This window comes from Rattus norvegicus, chromosome 4, assembly GCF_021556685.1.
Source record: "Rattus norvegicus strain SHRSP/BbbUtx chromosome 4, alternate assembly SHRSP_T2T, whole genome shotgun sequence".
Classification (NCBI taxonomy): Eukaryota; Metazoa; Chordata; class Mammalia; order Rodentia; family Muridae; genus Rattus; species Rattus norvegicus.
Genome location: NC_141537.1, coordinates 46,679,692 through 46,703,506, shown reverse-complemented (window position 1 = coordinate 46,703,506; position 23,815 = coordinate 46,679,692). Strand labels below are relative to the sequence as shown.

Genomic DNA, 23,815 nt, shown 5'->3' with positions numbered 1-23,815 from the left:
CTGTCTCTGTCTCTCTCTCTCTCTCTCTGTGTGTGTGTGTGTGTGTGTGTGTGTTCGTGCAGTGTGAGGATTCCTCACTTGCCTAATGTGTCATCATGGCTAGGAAAACCAGTTTCTCCCTCCTGGCTTGCTTCCCACCTGCTCCTTGCTTCTTTTGCAGAGCAAAAGAAAGCCATCCTGAGAGAAGAATGAGAGAGTGCACATCCCAAACCTAACCAATAGCAACTGCAGAACTCTCTATAGCTGGGAGGATTGTGTGTGTGTGTGTGTGTGTGTGTGTGTATGTGTGTTTAGTGGAGACCCAGATTCCCTATGACATTTCTGTGGGGTTATATCTGGGTGATCTAAACTGGCTTCGCTGTGTATTGGGCTACACAGAGGCTCAGGAGGAGCTCCCTTCAGGAGACCTTTGTTTTGCATCTTACAAAACTTTTTTCTCAGCCCCTGAGAATCTGCAGCCCTGAACTCTAGGTGCAAAGGAGAGCGAGGGTGAGGAAACAAGGTTAGAAAACCCTCATTTGACAGCTTGCTATTAAAGGTGGGGGGGAGGGAGCAGGTCTTCCTTTGCCCTTTCCCTACCCACCACTTGTCGGGGCCTCTTCGAAGTTCTAGAGTCTTCCTGGGAGGCTGCATTTGTTTGTTTTGAGCTACTGACTATTATGACTATAAAGGCCCTTCCAAAACTTTTCTGGAGGTAGTTTTGAGATTCATTGTCTGGCCGAGTAAGTCTTATTAACCAAGAGAGCTACTGTGGAAAACACAAACCATGCCTAAGTGGAGTTAGAAATAGTCACGACATCATCAGTTTCCTTAAGGACTAGTTTTCTTGTTGGACTGCAAGCAAACAGTATTACTGTTGTTGCCATTGGGGATCACTTACCTAACCCACCTTTCATCTCTCTCTCTCTCTCTCTCTCTCTCTCTCTCTCTCTCTCTCTCTCGCACACACACACACACACACGATCAAGCAAGCACTATGGTGTGTGTGCTTGTATGTGTTTATATTGTGTTTGTGCTAGAGGCCAATGCTTGGCGTCTTCCTCAGTCACTCTCTATTTCTCTAGTTGAATTTGGAGCCGCTTGGCCAATGGACTCTGAGGCTGTGTGCCCTACATGCCCGGAACATGTGACTTTTATGTATGTTCTGCTGATACAAGCTCAGGTCCTCTTTCTTGGGCTGTAAGCATGTTATAGACCATCATCTCCCAAGCCCAGGAAAGCTCTGTGGAAAGCAGCTAGTTGCCAGCCTCAATAACTCCAGGTTAGAGCTATTAAACATGGCTACAGACTACTAATTTTATTTAAAGTTTAAAAGCATGCACCAAGCTTGATTTGTTCACATTCTTAAAGGGTCGGGTTTCTTTCTAAAAGTAGATGGAGTCATGTGCGGCATTCGATAACCTCTGGGAGGACCAACCTAAGTCTCAGGAAGGGCAACGAGCGGCGAGAAACTTGGAACGCTAAGCATCTCACTGCTTGGATGAGCAGCTTCTAACTTCTCAGTGTCCGAAACTGTCTGTGACTCACTTTATTTATCCAATGGTAGATATTTCAACAGGGAAGTGCTTGCACTTGACTCATGTCCTGTAACTTCTAAAGATAATGGCCCCGGTACAATACAGACATTTTACTTTGTGCAAGACATGTTTAACTAAAACAATGTGAAATGCCCTGGCCAGCCTGACCATTTGTCGGTCTGGTGTTTTGCAAAGCAGACGATGTTGATGAACAGCAGAACTGGAGGTTTTTCTTGGATAAGTCTCAAAATATATTCAAGTCACAGACGGTGGTAGGTAAAAGATAGGCTCATTGAGAATGTTTTAAACAAGGTTACTAATGGCATAATTCAAAAGTTCCTCCCCCAAAGATAGCATTTTAAAAATTATATTTAAATAAAGATGTTTTATAACTGGAGTCTAGCTGAAGGGTTGAGGAGAGCTTCTCAGTGTCTTAGCATTGCTGATATTAAGTCACCTTGCTCAAATAATTCTAAAGTGAACCTTTCTGTGTGTGAGCAGAGAGCTTGCAGATGCTAAAATTCCAATATGATACCTGCATGAGTTGGATTATAAAGTGAAGGCCATGCAATTCTGCGTCAAGTTAAATGTTCCTTTGGCAGAGGTCACACTTTTTTTTTCCCTACTTGTATAAAAATATAAGGAAGGAGAAAAAAAAAAGCAAAAAGCAAGAACAATGCCACAGCTCACAGAGGTCTATGTATAGATATTTCTCAGGATAGTAAACTGAATTATACCTTCTGGAAAAGTAGCTCTGTAGTCTACAGACTCATTTGAGACCATCTCTGTAGTTGGGCTTACACTTCGGGCACTTACAAGCCTATCCAAATGAGGAGTGTGTACTCTTGCGTCATAGCGAACTAATTCACTGCCCAGATCTTAAAACAGAGAGAAAGAGAGAGCTTGTTAAGACTTTGCTGTCACAGGCCCCAGGAGACTTTGACCCAGTGCCCAGAACTCACAGCCTTTTATGAATGCTTCTTAAACAACCCAATACATCTCCACGACAGTGCTGAACGTAAGCACGACATCACTATGGTAGCTTCTTAGACAATAAACAAAATATGCACCTTTATGCTTTCTCTTTCTCAGCCACAGGAAGAGCCCGGATACTAACAAAACTACCACTGATATTGAGACCGCACCAATGATCAATCCTGCAAAATTCTGATCCGGTTGAACGATCACTTTTCCAAGGACAGTTGAAGAGACTGCTTGCTTCCACTAGAAATAAATAAGGAGGAAAGTCAGATTTTGGCCAAGGTTGATATAAAATATTCTATCTACCCAGTTTCTCTGGGCCCCAATTAGCACCTGATGGCTATTCTAGAAGGTACATTACGGCCTTCAGAGTAATCGAGAATTTCCTCAGTTCTTTCTCGGTGTGCAGATAATTAGGAAATACTGATTACCTAAAGCGTGACTTGGATAAACAAAAAATTTCTTTGATCTTGAGGAACTAAAGTATATATGAAAGGAAATGGATAATTCAAGTATTATGATACCATAGAAGTATGAATAAATAAAACTTATGTCCCATTTGGGAGGGTGGAATGCACAGCAGAAAATATTTCTCATAAGAGGAGAGACCATATTATTATAGGATAATGAAGCTTCATAGTCTCTTTATTTCCACTTTGACACACAGAAGAAATCTTGTGGCTTTCCCCAGCTCTGGCGCTTTGCGATTTTTAAAATTGATGGTCATTCTGAAATTTGAACCCTAGTTTCTACATCCGGTCTCAGATTTTGTAACTCTTTTGTATATTTCCATTTCTTAACGTTTCCAGAAGACTTCAGGAATCCTTCATAGCTACCAGTTTCTTGGGTAAGCATGGTATGCATGAAATAAGATATCGTTCAGCCATAAACTAGAATGAACCACAAAAAAAGTATTTTCCAAGTCAAATGAGAGAGAGGCCAGAAGAAAACTATTGTATGATTTGACTGAGATGAAATACATAGGTCAGCAAATTCACAGAGGAAAAAAAGTAGATTAGAGGAAACAGGAGCTGCTGGGGAGGAGGGAGGGGAATTATTGCTTAGCTGGTTATGAAGCATCTGCTTGGGAAGGCTTCTGAGTTCCAGAGCAGTGACGGTTATACACAGTATGAATATAATTCCTGCCCTTGAGTTGCCCATTTAATGTTATTAAGAAAGCAAACTTTATGATACATGTGTATCACCCTGATTTAAAGAAATTACAATTTCAACATCCCAAGCCTACTGAACTGTATATTTCGAGTGGCAAATTGTATGGTATGTAAGTCTATACCAAAAATAAACTGTTGGAAAAATAAAGAAACATTCTTGTTCTGGGTTATCTGATTTAGCTGTGGACACGAAAGAAGGTAATGTACAACAGCCGAGTTTCCACTTTACTCTGCCAAGCGGATACGTCTCCTTTTATTTGTAGAGTTTCTATGCATTGTGACCACTGACGTGGGAAGGCCTCTTAGTGTGGTAAAAAGTGGGAGGAGGCACACTCTTGCACGAGCTCTGCTCCTTTTGAGAATGGCAGCAGGTTTTGGCAAGAGCGTGGCATGACGGGGAAGCGGTGCTGGTAAAACGCCTTTTGAGAATTACACTTTTGACCCAGGGGAAAGAGACGGTGTGATTAAAACCCGCCACGTTTCTCAAATCACATCTAGGAACCGAGGCTGAGCTGATGAGCTAGAGCCAGAGCAGAGATGAGCTTTAATGATTTATTTTAAGCCCCCTGGCGACATAATTGCAACGGCATCCTTATTTACATCATGAAAGGCTTGCGGGAACCCCACCTCTATATTTAGCTCGCCGCCGTTCAGCTTCAGCAGGTCACTGGGGACCGTACACAACAAAGCTTCAGAATGCCAGTGGAGATTCTCACAGCTCTTATTCCCGACTTTTAACACTTCACCTTTAACTGCTTCAGGGTCAATATCGTCTCCCTGGAAGGGAAAAAGAGAAAACAGAAATGAGAGGCCATCAACACTTCACAGGTCGGTAGGAGCCCTGGCAGATTTAGAAGGAAGCCAAGTATACAGCCAATACACATGGTGTTTTCCAAGAGATCTGACCCTTTCTGGTGCTCAGTTTCCTGGGAGATGGGCTGGCTGAGAGGGGGTGTGAGCATTTCAGGACACTGTCTAGGCAGGAAGGGTAAGAGGAGACTTTCCATCAGGTTTGATTTTAGAGAAAGGGAAGGGGACTACTGTTTGCCCCTTTATTTTGAAAACTGTCATGCACAATCATCTTAGTACTGACTTCACACAGAGTACGGATGATGACAAAAAGGAAACGGCTTCGCGTTTAGCGGCTAAGCCTGCTGAATCCCTTAACACTACCTTCTGCAGCGACTGACTTTCGGGCTTGCACTGAACACTTTAGAAAATACCAAAGCCCAGGTCTCATCTTCAGAGACCCAAGGAACTGCCTGGTGGACACATTCCTTTAGCTGCTTGAGCTGGGCAGTTTCTCTTTATTATTCTTCTTAGTGGAACAATGCACATAAATAAATTCATTTCGACGAAATTCCCGGAAGATGCTGCATGACCTTCCATAGGATTTGAGAGCACAGTTGAATTATTTAGAATAATTACGTTGAATCTTGAGGTTTATAACACACTACCCAACTTGACATTACTTAACTTAAATCAACATCAGGAATGTTAAATGTTAAAAAAACAAAACAAAACAAAAAACCAAAATCAACATTTTGTTCCAGAAACTAGGCATTAGTCTTGGGAAAGAAGTGCAAAATGTGAATATATTTGTTTTTCATATCAAGACTTAATGGGTAGTTATTTATTAAATACGTTGTTACTTGGAGGAGAGAGCAATCAAAACCTATTACTATTTTTCTTACTGACAAGAACAGGTCCTAACATAAGACGGCCCAGCAACTTTGTTTTACAAACTCTTCTCGACTGTGTCCACAAACTGCTTTTCCTTGCAAGTGTCTCATAGATTTCATGATGGGTAGGCCTGAGAGCATTCTAGAAGTGGGAATATCTGAGAGAGGGCACCTCTTTATATTTCTAAGGCTCTCCTGGAGAAACGAACACAGACAAACCCTGTCCTCATTGTACTTCCAGAGCTGGTAGGAGCAAGCCATTGATCTAGGTCACCCACACAGGGTAATTCAACAGAGAAGCACATAAATCTCACGGGTCACTTTGGGACTTGAAATGACAACTTGTTGGTTAGGTCTAGAAAGGGCACGGGAGCTTACTCACATATTGGAGGGAATTCAGCAAATGAGAGGGAAAAGGTATTAAAGGACCAGAAGGCTTGATTTATGAGAGACACCCTAACATGGGCCTCATGTGCTTAGATAATAGCTGAGGGTGAGGGAAGGGAGGACAATAATGCATACCCTTCTCCAGGACTCACGGGTTCAGCCTTATGGTCTCCTTGGAGACTCAGAAGAATTAACAACTAAAAGACTGAATTCATTTTTTTTATTCATAACCATCAAGGAGCACATGATGAGCACTGACTTATAGAATGTATGTTTCCAACAGTCCTGAGATGAAATGCCTTTAAAAGCTGAAATCAGATAGAAAAACGTACAAAGGCTAGACGGATCCCGGCAGCCCTAGCATCTGAGAGGAGGAACTGGTACCAAAGCAGGAAGAACAAAAATGGATGCAGTTTAGGCTTTGCATTCAAAGTAAATGCAGCTTTCTTGAGCCTTGGAAACGATTTTAAGGCTTCCATGATTAATTATAAACTATTTATTAATTAGAAGCACACATTTACAAAGCCAGTTCAGTTCTGTAGGCACTGAAGTAACACTATACAGGATTCTAAATGAAATGGCATAAGCGAGAGAGCTTCAATCCTTTTCCTTTTGACTTTCCTTTTTTATTGGATATTTTATTTGTTTACGTTTCAGATGTTATCCCCTTTCCTGGTTTCCCTTCCTCAAACTCCCATCCCATCCCCCTCTCCCTGTTTCTATGAGGGTGTTCCCCCACCCACCAACCTACCCACTCCCACCTCACTGCCCTGTCATTCCCCTACACTGGGGCATGGAGCCTCCACAGGACCAATGGCCTCTCCTCCCACTGATGTCAGACAAGCCAGTCCTCTGCTACATATGTGGCTGGAGCCATGGGTCCCTCCACATGTATTCTTTGGTTGGTGGTTTAGTCCCTGGGAGCCCCGTGGCGGGGTGGGAGGGGCTGGTTGGTTGACAGTGTTGTTCTTGCTATGAGGAGAGCTTCTTTAGACACAAAGAGCAACTCAGAATTACAATGATCTTATTTTCTCCTGTAAAGACTTGGTATTTTGTGATTGCTGATTTACAGGAGGAGGACTAAGCTTCAAGAAGGGACTAAGTCACAAAGCTTAGCAAATTCTATCTGATGCAAAATCTACTTCTCACCCAATGAATGGTGACTAGGAGGAAACAAAGACTCGTCAAATTTTAGATGTTTTACTTCAAACATTACTTCAGTTTAGAGTGGGGCTAGAAAGATGACTCAGCAGTTAAGACTGCTTGCTACCCTTCCAGAGACCCTAAGTTCAGTTCCCATCATTCTCCTGGCTTACAACATTCTAGCTCCAGGGGATCTACCCTCTTTTGGACTCCATAGGTACCTGGACTTACACTTGCAAGTGTTTAACGCTATTTCCCTTAAATAAGTGTGCACGACCTATGTCACGTGATAAAAATTTCTCTACTATAAAGTATTTTTATAGTCATTAAATAAAAGTGAATAGTTAGAAACACTGTAACTCAGGAAAGTTGCATGTAAGCTTTAGTACCACTGTTTGCTCCCCAGCGGACCCCAAGACAGTTAAGTTAATCTTTCTAAACTTGTTTATTTACTCATTAATAGGGAACAACACCTACTGACCTCTTAACCTCAAAGGTCCACATAAGATTTTAATCAAATAACATAAACCAAAAACCTTGTGTCACTGTAAATTCCTTCATAAGCGTGAGTGCTATTGCTCGTGGGACCCCACTGTGTACTCCCAGAGAGAAGCTTACTCTACAACACCTTTCACAGGCTCTCCCGCAGGACTTGAACTACTTCTAACGTCTATAGGATTAAGAATGACTGGAATTTGGTGCTACTGGACTGGTCCCTCTGCATAGTCACCAGGCCAACTAGGTGCTGAGGCAGATTCCACAATTGGAGCTGAGAACTACCACGGTCCTCTTTAAATCAGGGATTCTTACAGGTACATCTGGTTGAGAAATGTGAACTCCTCCTGGCAGTCAACAACAAATTTCATAGTGTAATTTCTCCCATAGATGTAGTTTCCTTTGCTTTCTGACATTGTTTCACTCTATAGTCCATACTGGCCTAGAACCCCTTATTTTCCTATCCCACCTACCCATAATGGGGTTGCAAGCAGGCGCTATGGCCCCTAACTATCAGTCTCCACCTACTTCCCCGCAGGCTCCTCCCCCTTCTCCTCTTCTTTGTTATGTGCACATGTGTGTTCTTTGGTGCACGAGCAGAGTCCACAAGGGCCAATGGTATCCTCTGGAGTTGAATTACAGTGATTGTGAGGCTTTGGCATGGGTGCTGGGAACCAATCCCTAACTGAGCTCTTCTGCAAGAGCAGTATACAGTCTTAACCACTGACCCGCCTTTCCAGCTCCCACTTTTTTGTTTAACATTTTTTGGTAGTATTATTGGTTAGGGCTAGGGTCTTGAACATGCCGACAACCAAGCCACACTCAAGCACACAGCACTTTCGTTAATGGAAGGCAAATTCCCTTTCCACCTATGTTTGAATGGCAGTGGAATAAGAACGAGAAATTCTTTTAACAAAAACACACTACTGGGTGTCCGAGAGAGGCAGAGGGATCAAAGTGATCACTTTTAGAAATTGATAAAGGATTAAATTTCTGCCACAGTTAGTAAGACCACATATTCCACTCACATTTCCTCCTAGACGTACATAAAATGGTATATAGGAAAAGGGTGAATTAGGACACTAAAACACTATTCTGTTAGAGAGGATAAGTGAACTTTATACAGCAAAGAAAGGGAACTGTTTTGTGACCATCTCTAGAGAACTTGGGCCATGTTGGAAATACCATTAGAATGATGTCAAGTCATGTTTTTCTTGGTCCAACAACTTTGTAGGACATTGAATAATGCCTGCTTAATTTATATAGAGAGGACTTTCTCTTCTGTCCAACACTAGCTTTGAAAGGGGAGACAAAGAACGTTCTTTCTAATCTGTCCATCGTAGACACAGGAACAGGAAAACAGTATTTTGGGGTGGCATAAAACTACTTGCACACCAACCTTTGTTTTCATCAAGAAAAACCAAATGGAATCTTTCAAACAGCAAACTGTTATTGTTGCAAGCAAAAGGTCACACTAGATTAGTTTTATTGGGGCAAAAAAGGAGAGAAGTGATAAAAAATCCTTTCTCTTTTTCCTAAAACCAATTAAAGAAGCAGATGAAAGAACTTTGGTGTGGCGAACATGCTGTTCAGTGAAGCAGGCTTCCATTTAATTTCATGCTGGGTTTACTTAATTATTGTACGAAATGCGACAGCGAGGTTAGTGAGAGTGAGTGTGAGTGTGGGCATGGGTTCCTTCAGAGATAAAAAAAAAATCACCCTGAAAAATCGGAACTATTTCAGTGGCAGTGTCACTTGGATGGAGGTGACCCATGGTACCACTTCCCACCTGAGCAGGGGCTACTCCACTGTTCGTGTGAGCTCAGGTAGGCATTCAGAAGTTCTTTCAGGAGAAAAGATTCTCACCGTCTCAAACAACAGTTTGTGAGGGTCGGATATTTTGCTATCTGAGTGGACTTTGAAAAGCTTGAATCTTGACCGTTTTGCTAGCTTTCTTATTATTGGAAGTAAAAGTGACTGAAGTAACAGAAGAGAGCTGGTCTGAGCCCTTACTGCTTCTGGCTGGATCTTAGCGATCTTTACCTGCAGCAGGAAGGAGATCTGCTGCTATATGCTGAGTAGGCTCTGGAACAATGTATTCCCAAGGCAGTGGTAATCCAGATTCATTTATAAGTCGGCTTAGATTCCACCGCACCTATGAAATGGCCCAGTGGGTATAAGATGAGTTAAATCCCCAGAGACCATGTGAAAAGCTGAATGCTGTTCCTTGCATCCATGATCCCAGTACGCCTATGCCGGGGAGGCGGAGATAAGAGAGCTGCTTAGAAATTTATGGACCATCTAGCCTGGAGTGGCAGAATAAGAGTCTGCCTTGCTGTGAAATGTGGTCAAGAACCCGTGGCCTGGGAGCTGACAGTTTCCATGGAGGCGAACCCACTACTATTCTTTTGCTAAATAGACATAAAACTCAAACTGTCCTCTAAATTCCTATCTGTAGGCTTGTAGATTAGTGTAGCCTTCAGACTTTGTCAGGGGACTTTGCGCACTGCATGGTGGTTAATACAGAAACCCAGACCTGGTCAAAGTGCAGAAAACCAGTGTTAGCTGAGTGCTAAGCCATGGGTGGCACATACACATTCATTACCTTTTTCTCTCAAGCCTCAGGGACCATATCTTGGAAGAGGGGTGGCATGGTGGGGGGCAGGGGGTAGAAAGATTGTAAGAGTCAGAGGTTGGGGATGAGCAGTGCAAAGCCGTGTCTTCTGGCTGTTCATTCCAGTTTCAGGTCTGAACTGTTTGTTCAGGAACACACAGCTGTCTGCACACAGCCTGTACGTGAGCTCCCACTCCTAGCTAAGGAGTTGTTGCTATGCGTGGGAATTTTTGGAGGACAGAGTGTGTTTTCTGGTAAGTCAACTACAAGTGCATTCTAGTGGATGGCCCAGGTCTGTGAATATAATAAGGAAGATGCAAACTGGATTTGGTAGGTTATTATTATTTTTTTAAGGAGGACATGGAATTGAGAAGGGGTGGGCAGTTATCTGGGAAGAGTTAGAGTGGGGAGTTGAATATGGACAAAATGTGTCTATGAAATTCTCAAAGAGTACATATAGATAAGATAAAAAGGGGAGAGATGGTGTGTGTGTGTGTGTGTGTGTGTGTGTGTGTGTGTGTGTGTGTGAGAGAGAGAGAGAGTGAGAGAGAGAGAGAGAGGGAACAAGAAGAAAAACCAACTCTGAAAAGTTGACCTCTGGTCTTCAAATATTTGCCATGATATGCCCGCCCCTCCCCTGCCCGGAACTGGCTACACACAGATGCAAAACTTCACATACTACAAGGAAACACGAAACTGCAGCTAACGCATTTACCACCACAGCCCTGACTGTTTGCCTTCCAATAAGCACGTGTAGGTGAAGCCCACGAGGAAATATATACCATTCACATCGTCATGACAGCATCAGCAGGAGCCTGCTTGATAGATTTATGTTCAGCACTTGTTGCTTTTTAATGTACACACAAGGAAGCGGTCTTCGATGCTTCATTAAAAAGCAATGGATAAATACGCTTATCTTTTAGTCTTCTGCCAAAAAGATTTGTTTCCAGAGCTTTGATATTTGCTGATGTAGAATCAGATACATTGAGCAAATACAATGACTCTATTCACGTGGCTGTGAAGCCAACGGAGCCCTTCAAGTCCATTTAAGAGAGTATTTTAAGCAACTCTTACCTTAATTTCCACTACATTCTCATTGCCCATGGAGATCATTACTGGCTTTTCAAAAGGCTTAAACATAGGATCATGTACATAAGTGAGATCAAAGTGTTTGGAAAGGATCCCGTCCAGCAGGAAGAAGGCTTTGGTCTTCAGGGGGAGTTGCAGGTCCAGCTGTTGCAGGGAAGGAGTGGTGCAGCAGATGATCTCTGAACTCGAGCGATGTTGGCACGCCTACGGAAGACAGGGTTCCCACCGTCAGCAGCACACGGACGGCATCGCTACCGCTTGGCTATTTCACAACCTCAGAACCACAACTCAAGACACATCCGTTGTCAAAGATGTTCTGCATTTGACTTCCTAACGTCGAAGAACACATTTCGGGACACACGATGAAAGTAAAAATTTCCAAACAACTGTTTGAGCGTTCGCGGGCTGCGAATAAGCTACGATGATGTCCTGGCAGCTGGCTGTTCCCTCCCTCCATCATGTGATTTTCCTCAGCTCAACAAGGCACTTTCTTGGTGGAAATGCCATCTCATTTTGTAAAGCAGCTATGGGCCAACAGGGGCTGGACCTTGAGAACATAGACACCCTTGATTCAGATCCTGCTTTTAAGTTTTAGGAACTGAGGTAAAGGTCTTACTCAGAAACTCAGTTTCCTTACTTAGTAAAGAAGATTTAAGTGTTCTTCTCGGCGTGGGAGGTCACAGGGCACAATGCCAAGTTCCACATGGTTAGCACCACATCTGAAAACGTCCATGCATTCTTAATAGTGTGTTTACTAGTAAGGGTTAGTTCCAAAATGCAAAGTCAATCTCATCTAATAGTCCCTATATTTCCACAGGAAGGTGTCATGTTGTCCTTTTTTCCTGGGGGAGGGAGGCAGGGTTTCTTTGTATAGCCCTTGCTGTCCTGGAACTCACTCTGTCGACCAGAATGGTCTAGAACTCAGTGATCTGACTGCCTCTGCCTCCCCAGTGCTGGGATTAAAGCGTGCGCCATCACTGCCTGGCTCTATTTTTAGATAAAACACTGAACTTGGAAAACAGACTTCATTCGGTCTGGTCACACATCTGACGGATGGAGTAGGGCTTAATAAACATCAACGTTCGCTATCATCACGGCTGAGCCTTGTTTCTGTTTCGCTCTGTAGCGTCTCTAAATAGTGCTGTCCGTGTTACAAAGGCTCTGCTCTTATTATTTTATATCCTTTCATCTCTCATTTCAAATCTTCCTCTTTGAAATTCTGATTTATGGAATTTTGGAAAATGCAGCTTCCTCTTGATTGTAAAACCGGCCACACAAAGTGGTATATTTAAAGTCAAAGGGCTGTGTTTCTCCCCCAAGGAAAAGACAAACAGGCAACAACATCCCTTAGATTTCCTTTTCTTTGACAAGTATAGTTGGAGATAAAACAATTACTTATCCTCACAATAGCTAAGGGCCTCAGGATATACATAAAAAGCACAGAATTTACTGTGCGATGTTTTCTTCTTAATAATTTCAAAGCAGGCTGCATTTAAAAATGTATGTTGGAATCAGATAGAACAGAGATACCACATGGATAAAATATATTGCAATATTTATTTTTATATCAAATATAATGTCATAGCACTAAGAGCTATTTATTCCCATGATCTTGTAAAACGGAAATGAAAGATGTCGCTGCTCCCATAATAATTCTCTGTGCAATAATAAGAACCTAGGAACCACAAAACAATCTGGGACACAGTGCACATTAATACATTAATCTACATTTTGTTAAATTAATTATTTCTATATTTTAATGCACCGAGTTTATTGGAATTAAAAAATTATCGTGGCTTAATTTATATGTACCTGACCATGAGATTTTATTTGCTAAATAATGAATGCGTTCAATTCATCTTGGTCCACTTTAAACTCTTTAAGCCACAGGGAATGGGAAAGGAACATACATCTCTGCATATGGCAGATTTTAGGAATGACAGTGAATTGAGGAGCAGTGAAAAAGTAGATAGTAGAATATACTTTAAATTTCTCGTTCCTGTCATATATATACATACATACATATATATATATATATATATATATATATATATATATATATAATTAAAGTGTGCTGCATTTTCGACTCAAACAAGAAGAATTTGTATTTCCAGATGTGTAGACCATTAGGACTTTTTAAAAATCTACTACTGTTTGAGTCTTCCTTAGGGTTTGCCTCTCTTATATCGGACACTGAGGGCTTCAAGGAAGCATTTCATTATAAATAAATGGCTGAAGCAAAGAGTCATTCTATGTCATCTTTGGGCAAGGGAGATGAAAGGAAGCTCAGCCACTGCCTTCATAATGGGCAGGCTTGGCCTTCAGCCAATGAATCATTTCTTAAACCCAACTTTAAAAAGTCACATGCCAACACCCAAAAGGGTTACTGTTATTTTTACTTGGTTAAAGTAAAGATCTCGGTTGTGGAGAAGTGATGTCTCCTAAATTAATAGCAGTGGTATTCTAACTTTGTTTGTGGCCATGTATGGGGGGATTGGCTTCAAGGTCCCTAACTTCATGCTGTGACTCCCGGGAGCATCATCTCTCAGAAATATGGTAAGAATCTAATAACACTAGTTAGAGGTGATGCAATGTGGATGACTGAGAGGGTCAAGAGGAATCTCATTTGAGATGACCTCAGTGTTTGGTGATTTGGCTTGACATTTTTAGTCCCAAATTGCTTTCTGTAATTAAGGACCAGAGTGGCTTTTGTCCTTAAGAAATATTGGATGGGGGAATTTCAAAGAAAGGGCTATAATTCAATCTACCACTTACTTGCCCAATTGAGACTGTAAATGAGAGAGAGAGAGAGAGAGAGAGAGAGAGAGAGAGAGAGGAGAGAGAGCACTTAGAACCTTAACTCCAAGTTGAGTGCATGTGTCCAATTGATGTGTGGCATTTCACAGCAGAAAAACACTGCAAACAACAACAACAAAACAACAACAACAAAAAAAAAACCCATACATCTTTCCCAGGTTTAGGTTGGGATTAGTGGTGTTTGTTTGTTTGTTTTGAAACAGGATCTATTTAGCCTCAGTTTGGTCTTGAACTTGCTATATAGTGGAGGCCAACCCTAGACTCTTGATCCTCCTGCCTCCGTCTTCCAGACTCATCACCAGGCTCAACCTAATGTAAAACTGTCACAGCAAGAGATGGATCCATCACCTTTACAGTTAGATTATGGTTGAGCTTGCAAATAAAAAAAATGCAGAGAAATGAGAAATACCATTGACATACTTGATAATAGTTCTTTATTAGCATCTCCTGTGTGCTAATAAAGAGACAAGGACCATGGTAAGGAAATGCAAAGAAAAGGGTTTGGATCCCAGTCTGAGATACACAGAGGAGTGGGGTGGGTTCTGTGTTTTGTATTATTATTATTATTATTATTATTATTATTATTATTATTATTATTTTCATCAAGAGGTGTGTAATAGCTTAAAATTCCTTAATTTCACTAGTCGAAATCATCTTTGATTATATGTGTTACGAGAAATACATCTACCTATAATATCTGTACATATAATGTTTTTGTATGTATACTATAGGCCTATCTTGCTTATTGGCATCATGTAGTATATGTTTAAAGAAAAAGAAAAATACATAATTTTGACTAAAACCTAGTATTTATGCATCTCATTCATAAAAATGTCTATCATACTTCTTTCATGTGAGAAACTCATCTCGGGCTGTGCTAATTAGGTTTGCACTGCTGTGACAAAGCCCCAGGACCAAAATCAACTTGGGAGGAGAGGGTTTATTTCATCTCACAACTCTCAAATCACTGAGGAACGTCAGGGCAGGAACTCAAGGAGGGACTATGGAAGCAGGGACTGCAGGAAAGACCACAGAGGAATTCCGCATACTGGCATATTCTCCAGGTTCACATTAAACTACCCTTTCTATCCCTCCCAGGACCTAGGGAGGGCGTCACTCAGTGGACTGGTCCTTTCAATATCAACAACAAAAATGGCCCCCAGAGGCTTGCCTGCAGGTCAATCTGAGGAGGCGCTTTCTCAGTTGTGACTGTTCTTCCTAGATGACTGTTGGCTTGTGACAGGTTTGTATGTATACCAACAAGTCTGAGAACTTCTGCTCATGCTGAAGGTCTTCATTGGTGTATAAACGTGTGTGTGTGTGTGTGTGTGTGTGTGTGTGTGTGTGTATTCGTGGGTGTGTATGTATGTATGTGTGTATGTATGTGTGTATGTGTGTGTGTGTGTGTGTGTATGTATGTGTGTGTGTATGTTTGTATGTTTACAATGTCAGCCCAAGATTCTACTGTTGACTAAAAGTACCACTTGACTTCTGCTGCAGCTTACTAGACAAAGCCAAAATGTCCCTGTGCCCCGAAAGCCTGGCAGCACACAGGCAGAGTTCTGAGCGGAATGGCCACTCTAGGACTTACCACGGTGTAGTTCACGCCCACGTCATGCACTTCTATTACCAGCTTTGGGGTGCTAACTGAATTCAGGTTCTTTCCAATCCCCGTTATTGTGCTTCCACCACTGGTCAAATAAAACGGAAAACGGAAATATTCAGAGCTGTCCTACCAACTATGTAGACGCCCAGTCTTAGACTCAGTGATCACGCTAGGGGACTCGCTAGGGCTGAATGGGAGTTCAGGGGTAACTCTTCTTTGGAAATTTGAGAATGTTTAAAGAGATATTTCATTAGCTGTAGAAATGGCCGAATTTTTACTGAATAAATGTGGAAAAGAATTTTTTTTTTTCTCTCTCTGAAAAATACAGGGGAAAACATCCATGACTGTTCTCGCTTGGCTGACAGAACAAGCGGAAACGGGAGATGCTCAATAGCTGCTGACTAAAACAGAGTCTGGTGCAGAGAAGAAATATGTATGTGTAAAGGGATCCCAAAACACAACAAAAGGAGAGGGAAAAGGCGACCTGCAGCTCAGCGGAGGACTGACACATATGCAAGCGTATGTGACATAGGTGTGTCACATATACAATGGCACCAGGCTGAACTGTTCTCCTCTAGGTGTTGAAATCATAACAGGAAATGAATAATGGGCAGAATTGTTCTTGGCAGGAAGTACCATCGATAAAGTCAGACTGTCCGCGGGACCTAAATGCAGTTCCCCGCTGAATTGGAGCGGAGCCCTCAAAACACGGCAGCATTTAAACAAGGGATAAAGTGCAACGCTCCTGGGTATTCCTCAGCCAACCTTCCGTTCTTGCTTTCCTTCTACCGATCAGAAGCTTTCACTTACCTGATAAAAGATTTGGTCGGGTGGATTTCAGAGACAACCGGGTCTTCCCGGTAACTGAAGCTGCTTGTCACTCGGTCAGCCAGGTCGATTTTCAATTTCACGGGAAACTCGGCAGAGACGGTGTGGCCTGGGGTGTAGCATTCGAGAATGCTATCTGATACACTGAACAACAAGCAAAACACCAAGGGCCAGAAAGAACGGAAGGAAAAGAGTAAATAGCAGACATTAGTTATTAGTGATATTATACTCCAAAATTATACCTGTACGTCGAAAAATACAACTCCGTGGAATTTTCTGAGGTGGCCTAGGAGAAAAGCCCTTCCCAGGGTAGCTTGTTTACATCCAGCTAGATTCCCACACTTAGCCTTGATGAAAGGCCATCCGTGACTTCAAAACATGTGGTGGTTCAGGCAAACTTCAAAGTCCATTTGGTACTAGAATAAACTTAGCTCCTTCCACCCTGAGGAGAAACTACCTTTTAAATCTAAGCTCACCCATCCCGTCCCTCAGCATACCTTCTTCATCTCTGGATCTTGATAGAAATGCTTATTTTGATGTAGTGCCAATGACCAGAGCTTTAAGTTCGTTATATAGCTCAGATAAGACTCACCACAATGAAGGAGTGGATAGCAAGACAAAACTCAGAGTGGGGATTAAGCAACAGAAGGGGAAGGATAGAAAAATCAGCAAAAGGACCCAGTTGGACTTGGGAAGAAGAGAATCACCAGGAGAAAAATCATATAAAAACATCTTTATGCTCTGTGCAAATAAATGCAAAAGAACTTGGCTTGGCGTATTAGGCACAGATATTAATACAACCAAAAAGCGACAATACCTTTTTAAAGTACATGTTTTCCCTCCGATTGAAATGTGTCTAGAATTGCCGCTGTTGAGGTATTTTCCAGTCAAAGTGAGTAAGGTGCCTCCGGCATGAGGACCATACCTTGGAGAAATACTTGTTATTACAGGATCCTGAATGGGTGGCAAAACCAAAAAGGAACTGGTTAGCTCTATTCTTTATGCAGATGAAATAAAAAACCAAACATCCCGGGTCATGACTAAAAGCAAAGCTTGGACTTACCACATAGGAAAACGCACTGTACTGTGTTGTCTCTCGACTGTTTGAGACGATCACAGACACATTGAAGTGCTCACTCATCGCGGGGCCAACTGTGCATTTCAACCTGCAAAGAAAGAGCAGAGCTTAATATGTCTCAAAGCCACACGCATTTTCTGATTTTCTGGTTTGGCTGCTTGTCGTGATGGGACCATTAACTCCAAATTGTGAGCTCATGATTCCAAATGGTAAGCTCGGTTTCATGGAAGTCATAAGGCTGAAAAGTCATGTAATCCTATTTTCTGAATGGTGGTGCCAAACTTTATATCGACCATTGTAGGACCCTTCATAGGTCACCAGTGCAGACTCACCAGCTAAGAAGTGCATGATAACCTAAGTCTGTGAAGTTATGTGTTTGGGTGTTTGGCCCATGTAGCATAATGACTGCTGCTATGTCAGCAGCATGTGAAGTAATGTGCCAGCTACGAATAGAGTAAGCCAGCTCTCTTCACCAATTTATGCCAACAACTATATTTTCTACGACTGTAGTCGTCAGAAATCTATTTAAACCACTTAAAGGCTAATGCTACTGGGACAGTTTTTCTGTAAATTATTATGGTTGTGCCATGTTGGGGACACAAGAATGCATGTAGAAGCCAGAGGCCAACCTTGGGTGTCACTTCTCAGGGGCTGTCTACTTGGTTTTACAATGTGCTCTCTCTCTGGGACCTGGAGATGCCTGATAAGGCTAGACTGGCTGACCAGAAAGCTCTAGGAGTCTTCCTGTCTCTGCTTCCCCAGTGCTGGATTATCAACAGTGAGCACCACCACACTTAACTTTTTACTTGGGTGCTGGGTATTGAGCTTGGATCCTTATACTTGATTGACAAGCGCATTAGCAACTGAGGCATCTCCTTGGCTACCAATAGTGCCAATTTTTATCCGTAATCTTATATAGCTATATATATAATAAATATATATTTATATAATAAAATTTAAATATAATTTGTTTTTACAGACTTCTAAAAAGAGAGAATGAATTGTCCTTTTTCTTTATAGCTCTTAATTCACATTCTAATAATTAAGAGTTTTGGAGAACAAAGGGATGCTTCTAGAGTAAACTCGCTTTTGCCTTTGGCCTAGCAAGCTTGACATTGACTGGTTTTGGTGATTATATTAAGGTCCTTTATGATGACCATGGAATGGAATCTATATTAGATAATTTACTTTATAGAACAGATTCAACCATAATGATTCAACTGTTGAAACTTTGGTTGTTGCTACTGCACTCCAACAAGTAATCCCTGGGTTACCTGGTCACTGTGGCATTTAGGGATTTTAGAGGGAATGTGTAGAATACAGGAGACTAAGCACAGGTCTTGATCAGAGAACAGAGCGCTGATCTCTGGCTTCGCTCAGGTAGGCTGTACCCTAGTTCTCTTAACGTTAGGCAAGAATGGAACTGACACCTCCTAAGATGTGGGGGACACCCAGATGGCAGAGTGCCATGAATATGACCTGAATATACATTTAAGCTCATCTAAAGAATCTAAAAAGTGCTTGCCACTGTTCCAAGGACCAGCAGGTGAATCATGAACAGAGGACAGACACCCAGCTGTTTACTGATGTTCATGAGAAACCTTTGTGGGGGGCAACGTTTGAGGTCTCAAGGGGAAGACCCAGTCTTTCAAACTGTACGGGCAATTTCTGAAGAGGCTTTACTTTAGTAGTTCAAACCTCCTAGATGCTGGCCCAGCGGGATGGAAGACCAATTACCACACAAACCTACTGGTCTGAGTTTGAGCCCTGGGACCTACACTGGAAGGAGGTACCCAAGTTCCTGAAGTCATCTTCTGGCCTCCACACACAATGCTACATGTGCAACTGTACCCACAGACACTCGCCAAACACCCTAAACTACAGTAATAAACACAAATATTATACTCCAACTCTGTATAAAGATTAAATCGAGTGAACAAGTCTAAAAACAACTCATGGAAGCTAAATTGCTCTAGGCCATACCACCTTTTCCTTTCTCCTAGTTTGTTAATAAAATGAGATTACGAGGAGAAAACCAAACACGTCTTCAAATGCTATGACAGGTCAAGACCCTTGTGAATGCATAGATGAACATGTTGAACACTATTTTTTTTTTCTTCTTCTCAGAAAACCCAATTAAAGAACCCGGCCTATCTCCCAAGGCCACTCAGCAAAGTCACCATGCTCCTTACGTATTTGTCGTGCTCTCGCTTAAGGTCAAGGTACAGCTCTCGTTGCCAAGCAGAACTTTGGTTTTCCTTAAATCAAATTTATTATTCTTCTTGAATCCAAAGTCCCAGCCACATATGGTCAGCATTGTTCCTCCTTCGAGGGGTGCACTAGTGGGGAAAACCTGCAACGATAAACCCAGCAGACTGTGATCATTTTCCACATCGTGGAAACCAAGCAAATGGTGTATTGCTTTTTAATATTTATTTTAATCCTGAAAAAGTCACACACACGTGTTTCTGTGTGTGGCTTTGCGTCTGTGAGCACACTGACTATGGAAGCCGGAAGAGTGCATTTGTTCCCCTGATCCTGGCATTACATATGTAACGCGGGTTCTAGGAACTAAACTCAGGGCCTCTGTTGAATACCTTTCTGACTCTCTGAATCAAGCAATTTATGTCTACCAGTTTGTATTTCTTAATAAAAAATTTAGTTGCTTTAAATATGGTGAAACTTTGATCTAGAACCTACATGAAGTTTTGTAATAGTACAAATTAACACTCTCTTTCTGGCAAAAAAAAAAAAATCTAAACTGAGAGATCCTCAGATCAGTATTGTAGTGATGTTTCTAATTCTACTTATCAACATTATTTTATGCCATTGTAAAGATGTCTTTCCTCAATGTGCAATGTTCAGTGATCAACAGGCTAACTTTCGGTGTGTTAAAAGTGACCCCTGGACTTACTATGTGACGGTGGCAGCCATATACCATAACATGAGGCATTTATGATGGCCACTCCAAGGCTAAAATTATTTAGGCAGAACACGTTTCCAAGTTAAAAATAATCTTCTCCTGGGGAGCTGTGTGACAATTGAGAAAGGAAATGCTCTTTTGGGGGGACATATTGTAAATTGTACTGTAAAGTACAATGGTGGGAAAATGAAGTCTGAGGATCAGGGCAACTCAGAACCAGCCAAGGCGCTTACTGAAAAGCCTGCCACTCTTACAGTCAAGGAGAACTTCCAGAAGAACTCAGGTTCGCACACATTCCCACCCTCCCTAAGCAAGTAACTGCAAACCCATGCCTTAACGCACCCTTGTTGCCAACCCCCTCTAAAGTCTCAGCCTAATGCTTTTCTAATCGCCGTTTGACAAACAAAATCCACTACACAGTTGTGCCTTTCATGAAAATTCACCTCATCTATGTCTGGCGAAATGAAAACTGCTAGAGGGGAAATCTGTTTACTAGGGCAATCCTAACAGAAGAGAAGAGGCAGTCGCTCCCAGGGCTCTTCAGGCCAATGCTCACACGCAGCTGCAGCTCACTGTAAGGAGGCTCCCTTCCAAAACAGCTGCCCAAGCCCATGTGGGCCAGATCCTTCCGCCTCCAGCCTTTCCCCTGCTCCACGTTAAAACTGAAGCCTGTCACTCAGCACACCTCATCATTGCTTCCAATGAAATGGCAGAGAGACTTGGCAGTCACCGAGAAAGGACAGCATTGCCTAGTAGCTGTGGCCACTAGTGACAAGTGACTAACACAACAAGTGACTGTAAAACCTGCACCACCCACCTCCTCCCCCCACACCGAGTTAAAAAGGTTGGCTCTGTTTAGCATTCTCCGAGCCCAATGCTGTCCCAGTAGCTTATGAAGGAACTGTCCCTCTTCCACGGGAAAAGGAAGGAGGCTGTCGGAGACCACACACCCTTGTACAGCCCCAACAATGGGCTGGCAAACTTGGAGTCATCCTGAAGTTCAGAGAAACTCTCCAGGCAGGAAATGTTCTGCACAGAGCCACAGAAGCCAGCCGGGTCTCCTACCTGTCTGGCTGGGGAGATGCTACCACAAATCAGTTCCTCTCCTTTCACAGGTGAACGACCACATTACTGCTGGGACCATTCCATCAAGACCTTAGAATTATGTTGGTTCACCCCATTAAAATAAAATATGAGAAAGCATTAAAAAAAAAACCATCGAAAACTAAATTTACCACCGGAAGCCATGTTCTCGTTTAGCAGGAAAAATAAAGTCACAAATATGCTGATGGCCCGGTCTGGTGCTGCTCCTGATCTGGGATTCTGATCAATGATACAGTTCTATTGTGTCTCTGAGACTGTCTCCAGTCCTATAACGTATGAAGATTGTCCCACCACGATACACCCAGACTGTACTGTGAAAATGCCTCTCCTTTTCTCACGGCTTTTGAAGTCTGAGGTCAGAGGACACACTTGAAACAATGCATTGGGTTTAAAATCTTGAAATCACTCCTATCTGAAACTGCAAAGTCTCCCAGCTACTGAATACCATGTACTGTGAGAAGCAGGTTAATGTATATGTATCAGAAAGTGAAATTCTATACATCAGCTGGATTTGTGCATGTAGAGTTGAGGGCAGAAAAGAAAGGGGGACAATTTATCTTATTTTTTTTCGCAGTAAGAATGCCCAATGTCACGGTCTAGCATGGCATGAAATCTTCCTAACAGCTATGGGCAGAGGGGGTGGGTGTGTGGGTTTACACAGTCAGCTCTGCTATTGCTACTTTCTGTCTGCTGTAAAACCTACACCTCATCGACTTGTGCTTGTCACACCCCAACCTTTTAAAGTCACCAACTGTAGATGCTGGACTTTGGAAGGATGAAGGAAGAAGACTTGTAAGAGAAACTATGCTGTTCTGGAAAAGTCTAAGCTATTTGCTCTGTTGCCAGCTATTTTAGCAATAAAGGGAGGCACAAGGGGCCAGACGAAGCGCTCCTTCTGGTCGGGTTATCAGCCTGCTTTCTTAAACACTAATGTGGACAGCTTTGAAAGGAAACTGTTGTGATTTAATTCTGTGAGTGCGCACACAAACATACACTAGTTGTAGTTGCCCCAGACAGTAAAGAGTACAAGTTTCTGGCGTCTGAAATTGCTAAGGCTCTTTGTTTAATAAAGTATTCAGCTGCACGGGGGTTTTAAAAGACTGAATGACACAGTACAGACTCAAAGCTTCTTTCTTTTTTCTTTTTTCCTTTCTCTTCTCTTCTCTTCTCTTCTCCTCTCCTCTCCTCTCTTCTCCTCTCCTCTCCTCCCCTCTCTTCCCCTCCCCTCCCCTCTCCCCTCCCTCCCTCCCTCCCTCCTTCCCTCCTTCCCTCCTTCCCTCCTTCCTTCCTTCCTTCCTTCCTTCCTTCCTTCCTTCCTTTTTCTTTCTTTTTGCCAAGGCTTGGTAACTGTGTCACACCTAGCAGAACATGGTTTTACTGAAAGCCCAGTTACCCACTGCCAGTCTTGCTCTAAACCATAACTAAATGGAAACAGCCAGGCACCACAGCCTGCTCTCCACTCTGCTACTTTGTTTACTTGGAGTGAACCAGGTGACCCAGCCCTTTAACTTGAATCTGTCACAGGAAACATTTACTAAAGTCCAACTCTTCTACAGGCAGACAGAAAAGTGGATACTGGGTCCTCACTTGGGAAATCATTTTCAAGCAAAATATTTAGGGGCCAAGACGCTTTAAAAAAAATCCAAAACCTCAGATTTTTATAGTCTCAAACCAAACTTTATAGAAATAAGGCAACACTTTGAGTATGGCTACAGGGTCAAGGTTCCCATCTCTGCCAAGAGTTAAGCTCTTCAACGGCCGGCCTCACTTATCTCTTCTTGAACTTTATGTTTTGCCATATGATCAGTAAGTGTTTTCAGAGTGAATAAAGCCATATGATATGGTTTATAGAGTGTAGATGCCAGTAGAGTATTCTCTGTGTCATTACTTGTTCAAATACATTGAGATAAGATTTAAAGGCACCCACAGGTAAACCTGGGAACCAACCTTTATGTATGAGGCTCATCAGTTCACATGGTTCAACTTAGGGGCTCCATGTACGCCATGAACCTGAGACCCATCTCTGTGGAGCTGGAAGCTTCAGTTTGGGCACCTGGCCCAGAGCAGGCAATGAGGAATAAGAGTATGGGTGATTATGGAGGGAACGGATCTGGACTGGGGAGCAGTAGTGGTCATCTCTCACCTCTCTATGTTACACACATGGACCTAAGGGAGAGAGACTACCCTAGAGAGGCCCTAGGAGCATGAAGCAAGCACTTCAGATACAGAATGAGAGGGCGTCCCAATGCTATCTTAAAGACAAAGCTAAGACAGAGAGGGGACTTTGGCTGATATCCCCCACATAGATGAATACATTGATTTTTGCATTTTTTTCATTTTTGGAATTTGCATTTACAAATATACATATACATAATAGCT

At 42.4% G+C, this 23,815-nt stretch overlaps 1 protein-coding gene across 2 annotated transcripts in view; it reads right to left on the bottom strand.

The window, feature by feature from the left end:
- Met (MET proto-oncogene, receptor tyrosine kinase) overlaps positions 1-23,815 on the bottom strand; it is a 107,424-nt gene that overhangs the window by 20,818 nt on the left and 62,791 nt on the right. The window contains 9 exon segments of one of the 2 annotated variants that reach the window (NM_031517.3): positions 2,255-2,395; positions 2,588-2,741; positions 4,298-4,447; positions 11,066-11,284; positions 15,489-15,588; positions 16,314-16,475; positions 17,149-17,285; positions 17,395-17,497; positions 19,602-19,762. In NM_031517.3, coding sequence (NP_113705.2) covers positions 2,255-2,395; positions 2,588-2,741; positions 4,298-4,447; positions 11,066-11,284; positions 15,489-15,588; positions 16,314-16,475; positions 17,149-17,285; positions 17,395-17,497; positions 19,602-19,762 — 1,327 coding nt within the window. 2 annotated transcript variants of the gene reach the window in all.